We start from the raw sequence: 7,500 nt of genomic DNA on the forward strand, positions 1-7,500 counted from the left end.
AACACAATTAAATTCACGATGGGTGTATTTTGTTCATGGATGTCGTTCCCAGTGGCAGTGCGTTGGGGGTTCTGACTCCAGCAATGTCTTTTGCGAACTGGAAAACTTAGTGTCAACTTATTCACAGGGGATGTCGTTCGTGATGTGCATTTTTTCAGAAAAGGGTTAATGATAGGTGACATAAGAAGGCAGGAGGAAATATGGTGTTATTTTCCTCTTTTGCTGCTGCGTCTTTTTCTTTTTCTTCTTTTTTTTTTTCGTTTTCTTTTTCCTTTTTCTTCTTTTTCGTTTTCTTTTTCTTTTATTTTTTCTTTTACTTTTTCTTCTTCTTCTTCTTCTTCTTCTTCTTCTTCTTCTTCTTTTTCTTTCATTGTTATCAAAAGTGCTTCCTTCGAATTAAGTTAAGATAAAGGTAAGGACCAAACAGCAGAACTTTCTATAATGATTATCTTAACAAAACTCAAGAACAGAATTAACCTATTGGACATGACATGTAACTTCATGCTGTGCCCACTGTGAGTTTACTTGTTTAATTGTTTTTACACATTGATGGCTACACTTGTACTAAGTCACCATTGAGCCAATTACGAGTACTGCAGCTCTCGCCTGTTAACATTTTTCCTTGATTTACATTATACGTGATTTATGTTATCTTATTTTGCTGTTACTAGTGTCAGTGCTGGTCCCAAGCCCGGATAAAATAGAGAGAATGATTACCTAAAAGGTAACACCGGCATTCTCCGTGGAAAGGAACTGGGGACCCTACCACGTACTCACTCCAAGAGCATCACAACAGGAAAACTACAATTAAGTATCATGCTGTGACCACGGCGGCTCAGACATGAACCTACCGTTAAAAGAAAGAAGAGTGTTTATAACATTATAGTAATTATAATTTCTATAATAATAATAACAACAATATTCATAGCATTAGTAAAAAATACATTTTTCCCACCAATTCAAGGAAAAGTGAAATCAGGTAAGGTCACAAGGTCCACTAATTGACTGCTTTGTGGCTGAGCACTAGCAGAGCCATCTATATGCAGAGATATATCTCCCAAAAAATAAAAAATGAGCACAGCATGTTCCCCATTTTAATGCATTTTCCCCATCAGCATGTGGTTAATTAGTTTGCAAGGAGTGTAGACATTTTCACCCTTTTTCCTTGCAATTGATATGTTTCAGGAAAATGTTGCTCTGCTTTCAGGGTCGCATGTCATGCTGTAGCAGACCTGTGTCAGGAAAGACGGTGCCCGCAAGGTCTCATTCTTCAGAGTCCCTTCAATAACCTCTTCAGTGAGATCAGAGTCCATAGCTTTGGCAAGGTACCTTATTTTGATGCAATGTGTAATGTTTTTTACATTTTGTGTGTATTATATATATATATATATATATATATATATATATATATATATATATATATATATATATATATATATATATATGTACATAATGTATGTATGTATTTATGTATATGTGTATAAGTTTGAGAATATGATTTTTTTAATATGAATTATAAAGCAATGTTTTGAAATTGAAATCCCTTGTATTTTCGATGATAGCCATTGTTTTAGAACTAAATGCTCACAACTTCTCTTTTATACAGTAATGGATCCCTTTATCTATCTCATATTATTTATTTCTATAGATAAGTTTCATCAGATGTATTAATCAAAACACATGATGATAATGAAAACGGAATTGTTCTCTTTGGTTTTATTGTTACTTGAAAAGATTAGGAAATGATGATGATATAAGAATAAATGAGCTAAAAGCAGCGCGACCCTAAGCCCAGGTTCCGGCCGCGCGCAGGGGAGCCTCCAACTTCCCTTCTCTCGGCTTCGTTTCTTTTCCTATTACACCCCCTCTCCCCTCCCTCTCCCTCCCTCTCCCCTTCCTCTCCCTCCCTCTCCCTCCCTCTCCCCTCCCCTCCCCTCCCTTCCCTCTCCCTCCCTCCCCAGGCTGGTTTGGAGTTTTTTTTTTTTTTTTTTTTTTTTTTTTTTTTTTTTTTTTTTTTTTTTTTTTTTTTTTTTTTTTTTTTTTTTTCAGTGCTTGGTGATATATGCCATTGTTGCTGTGGAGGCAAGAGTGCATGACGTGTTTGGTTGGTTTTTTCTTTGTTTTTCTTTATTTTCTTCTTCTATTTTTTCTTTTTACTCTTTCTTTCTTTTTTCTTTTTTTTCCATTTTTTCTTTCTATTTTTTTTTCTTTATTTTCTTTTTTTATTTTTCCTTCCTTTCTTTTCTTCCTTCTTTGTGTTTTTATGTTTGTTCTATCTCTCATTCTTCTTCTGTTTTTCTTCATTTTCTCATTTTCTTTATTTATTCCTCTTCTCTCTTTGTTTCTTTCATTATTTCTTTCTTTTTTAATTGCCTCTGTATATATATATATATATATATATATATATATATATATATATATATATATATATATATATACATATATACATATATATGTATATATATATATATATATATATATATATATATATATATATATATATACTATATATATATATATATAGATATAGATATATATATGTATGTATATATATATATATATATATTATATATATATATATATATATAGATAGATAGATAGATAGATATATATATATATATATATATATATTATATATATATATATATATATATATATTATATATATATATGTATATTTATACATACATATATATATTATATATATATATATATATATATATATATATATATATATATGTATCATATATATATTATATATATTATATATATATATATATATTATATGATATATATGTATATAATATACTATATATATTATATATATTGTAAAATAATATATATATATAGATATTATATATAATATTATATATTATTATATATATATATTAGATATAATATATATATATATCTAATATTATTATAATAATATATATTATTACTCTAATATTATTATATAATATATATATCTAATATTATATATATTATTATCTATATATATCTATATATATATATATATATATACTGTAATATATACTATGTACTATATATATATCTATTATATATTATATCATATTATATATATATTCATATATATCTCAATATATCTATATATCTATATATATCTCTTACTATTATATTACTGTCTATATATATGTAATATATATCTATATATGATTCAACTTTTATCTATATCTAACTACTATATATCTTAAATTACTCATATATCTCTTAATATATATATTTATTTATATATATTAATCATGTATATATTATTATATATATATATATACTATTCTATATAGATATATCTATATTTCTAGTATCTTATATATATTATATAATCATATTTTATATATTTTATTATTATATATCTATCTGTATATATCTAGCTTCTCTCTATATTATATATATATATTTCTCTCTGCTTATATTTGTTTTTATATATATATCTGTACTATATATAATGCTCTTATTATTATTGTTTCTTATATATCTTCTATCTATATATTATCTTATATCTGTTTATATCTCTCTGTCTATCATATCTATTATCTATCTTATTTCTTATTCTCTATTCTCTTATCTCTCTCTTATAGTTCTATCTATCTTGTCTTATACTGTATTTATCTTTTCTTTCACTTTTTATCTCTCTCTCTTTCTTCTCCTCTTTCTTATTCTATTCTCTCTCTACTATTTCTCTCTACTTTCTTCTCTTCTCTCTCTATCTCTCTCTCTCTTCTATTCTGTATCTCTCTCTACTCTCTCTCTCTCTTCTCTCTCTCTCTCTCTAGTTCTCATCTTCTCTATATCTCTATCTGTTTTTTCTATTTTTTACTTTTCCTTATATTATATTATCTATTGTGTGTGTGTGTTATATCTTGTGTGTGTCATCTATCTCTCTGTTTGTGTCTATATATATGTTGTGTGTACTACTATCTTGTGTGTGTCTATATCTATGTGTGTGTATACTCATCTATGTGTGTGTTATATAATCTCTGTGTGTGTATATATTGTGTGTGTGTATTTCTCTCTGTGTGTATATATATATGTGTGTGTATATATACATAGTGGGCATCTGGCTGTGGAACGGCAATGTTTGGCTGGGTGTCCTAGACGCCAACAATTTTGGGACTGACGTGGAGGAGGTTGGTATGGACTTTCGATGACCTCTTGGGGGGAATGGAGTAGCATTGTACTGATGTTGCATCATAGTCTGTGAGACAGGCAAGTAGATCATCTCCACAATCTGACCAATCTTTGTCATAGATTGGGCAATTTGCTGGGGAGATTGAAACTGTTCCGGTGCAAGTATTGAGGGTTGGATGGGGTTCTGCAAGGATGGGGTTACCATATAGGTCTGTTAGTTTTGTTAATGCTATAGCTTGGTTTTCGGATGTTACTGTGACAAGACGGGAGCAGTCGGGTTGGCTACGGAAAGAGACTTTACCTACTTGTTTTTGGAGACATTGTTGGAAGAGAAGGGTGTTGTCAGAATAGGGAGCTGTGGGAGGGATCATGAAAAATCGGTCCCATTTGGCTGCGCTGAAGAGGGTATTCAAAATTGTTGTAGAGATAGGGGTAGTCGAAGGGCGGGGGCGTGACGAAGATGTAGTAGTGTTAAGGGAGGTAGTGTTATGGGGAGGTGGGCAATAAGGCTGTAAGGTATTAATAAGGGAGGATGGGGTGGTTGATGTTGGAGGTTGTGGGGGTAGAGGTGTTGAAGTTGAGATTTCTGGGAGAGTGGAAATGTTCCTTAAGGGTTGATTGTTGGCTACTGTACTAGTAGGTATTGATGAGGGGGTAGTTATTGCAGTGTTCGGAGCCGTGGTCAAAGGAGAGCCTGGGGTCAAGGAATCAGGTGGGTTTACATCGTTGGGGCTATTTGATAAAGGGGCAAGCCTCATTGCCCCAAATAGTGGGGATAAGTTTTCATTACTGGCCATGGTAAGCCTGGATTATGTTGGGGATAAAAACAGTCCACCCCTCAGGGTCCCCTTGAGGGGTAAGGGCTAGATAACTAAATCAGGGGAATACCGTGCCCATGGCTCCCTCAGGCCGTTCAGGACTGGCACAAAGTCAGCCTTTCATCCTTTCAGCACGGCTCTCACACCTTAGGAGGTGGATAGCAGAAGGGTTTGGTGAAGGGACAGAAACGAAAGGTGGGAAGGAAAATAAAGACCATGCAAAATTAGTTGAGTCAAGGGCTGAGTCCCAAGGTTGGGGAGTTCCCCATCATTGGGTCCCAGTCTCCGCCTCCTAAGCCCCCCCACGACTACAACGGGCAAGGGATTGGGGGGGAGGAAAATGAATAAAAAATGGGGAAAATGCTGTGCTCATTTTTTATATTTTTGTGAAATGTCTCTGCACATAGATGGCTCTGCTAGTGCTTAGCCACAAAGGAGTCAATTAGTAGATCTAATGACCTTACCTGATTTCACCTTTCCTTGTGTTGGCGGGAAAAACGAATTGTTTACTAGTGCTATGAATATCGATGTTGTTATTTTTATTGTAAACATTATAATTTATATAATGTTATAAACATTAGTAACAGCAAAATAAGATAACAAAATATTTTCGTAAATCAACGAAAAGAATGAACGGGCGAGAGCGGCAGTATTCGTAACTGGCTCACTGGCGACTTAGTACAAGTGTAGCCATCTATGCGTAAAAACAATTAAACAAGTAAACTCACAGTGGGCATAGCATGTACGTACATGCCATGCCCATCGGCAAAGGGTTAATAGTACTGGAAAGAGAAGCACATTTTCTCGCAACTTCAAGGAATGGGGAAATCAGGATCGGTCACTAAGGCCTACTGATAGACTCCTTGGTGGCTGAGTACAGGTGGTGCCACCTGCGTGTAACAAAACTCACAAAAATTTAAAGGGGACAGTACATAAACCCTCAGACATTGGGTTATATATATATAATATATATATATATTATATATATATATATATTATATATATATATATATATTTATATATATATATATGTGTGTGTGTGTGTGTGTGTGTGTGTGTGTGTGTGTGTGTGTGTGTGTGTGTGTGTAATGAACAGAGTTGCTGTCCTTATGGTAAAGTAATCACTTATATGATAAAAAACAGATGTCTTATACTTGCTAGATCTGCCAGGGCCTTACTTTGCTATTTTCCATTATTCATTACTTGTTATGGCAAATCACATGTTTATATATTAACCATAATAATTTTTTAGGTCTTTCCATTATAGATTTAAGAATTACAAAATATACCTAATGATAATGATGATGATGATGATGATAGTGATAGTGATCGAGAATGATTCTGTGAACAAACCTGAACTGTATTTCTTATTGTTTCCAATCAGCTGCTGACTTTCTTGCCATACTTCAACTGGAGCATCTTGGAGCCACTTCGAAAGAGCGGTGTTGTGTTTGATAACGAGAAGCACATCGCCAACATTCCCATACCTATCTGGATCCTCCATGCGCAGGACGATGGCGTTGTTCCGATTACGCTGGGGCTTGAGGTTTGTGCTATGTGGTTATTGGTTTTGTTTTATTTTTTGTTTTATTTTTTTTTCCCTCTCTCTCTCTCTCTCTCTCTCTCTCTCTCTCTCTCTCTCTCTCTCTCTCTTTCTCTCTCGCTGCATATGGTGCAATGCCAGTATGTCTACATCACAGTAAAATTTCTGTATTCAACTTTATTTTTATGGTATGGATACAAAGACTGTGGTTAAGATTTTACATATATACAAATGTATAAATCAAGAAAAAATACACAGAAGATGAAATATCAGATTTAAAGTCCTTATGAATTCTATCTTCAGAATTCTGTCTTCAACTTTTGAAAATCATGTCCCATGGTTTGGAAAATAAACTCCTTTTATGTATAGTGAGATGTTCTGCCATTAGAACAAGTTTAGAGAGCTTTTACCACTCTTATGTATATTATCACTGTTCCTGAATATTATAGATTATAAAATAGATACATGGACTAGCTAAAAAGATCATTATAAACCTTGATTCCTTGTATATTTTACTTTTGCATACTAAAGAAAAACTCAGTAATGGGTTCTCGTAAATTATAGATTCTGTTTCATTTCTTTGCAGCTCTATTCAGCAGCTATGAGATCAAGATCAAAGAAGGCACCGGAAGTCAGATTTTTTGACTTTGAAGACCATTACGGATACGGACATAACTATATTCACAAGTCTGATGATCTACCAATGATCCTCAGGTGAGACATATCTTTTGTGTTCAAGAAAATTAGCTTGTGGGTTATATATATATATATATATATATATATATATATATATATATATATATATATATATATATATATATATATATATGTATGTATGTATGTATTGGCATCATGTAAAATCTGTTGTCTTATATTGACATTACCTAATTTTGTACTGTTTTCCACTGCAGAGAATTTGTCAAAGCCGCAAGATATAGGAAGTAACCAAGATATGTGTAAATATGCTGTACAGAAGAGAAAATAGTACGTA

At 32.4% G+C, this 7,500-nt stretch overlaps 1 protein-coding gene across 2 annotated transcripts in view; it reads left to right on the forward strand.

Moving 5' to 3' along the window:
* LOC119573362 (lysophosphatidylserine lipase ABHD12-like) overlaps nt 1-7,500 on the forward strand; it is a 24,601-nt gene that overhangs the window by 4,486 nt on the left and 12,615 nt on the right. Inside the window, exons 8-11 of one of the 2 annotated variants that reach the window (XR_005228802.1) lie at nt 1,208-1,325; nt 6,351-6,512; nt 7,096-7,223; nt 7,421-7,493. Coding sequence is in view for 1 of the 2 variants with exons in the window: in XM_037920576.1 (XP_037776504.1) it covers nt 1,208-1,325; nt 6,351-6,512; nt 7,096-7,223; nt 7,421-7,454 (442 nt within the window). In the remaining variant the exon portion in view is untranslated. Of the gene's footprint in view, nt 1-1,207; nt 1,326-6,350; nt 6,513-7,095; nt 7,224-7,420 lie in introns of both variants that reach the window. The other variant, XM_037920576.1, reaches the window with a different exon arrangement.

Source organism: Penaeus monodon, chromosome 5, assembly GCF_015228065.2.
Source record: "Penaeus monodon isolate SGIC_2016 chromosome 5, NSTDA_Pmon_1, whole genome shotgun sequence".
NCBI classification, from domain to species: domain Eukaryota; kingdom Metazoa; phylum Arthropoda; class Malacostraca; order Decapoda; family Penaeidae; genus Penaeus; species Penaeus monodon.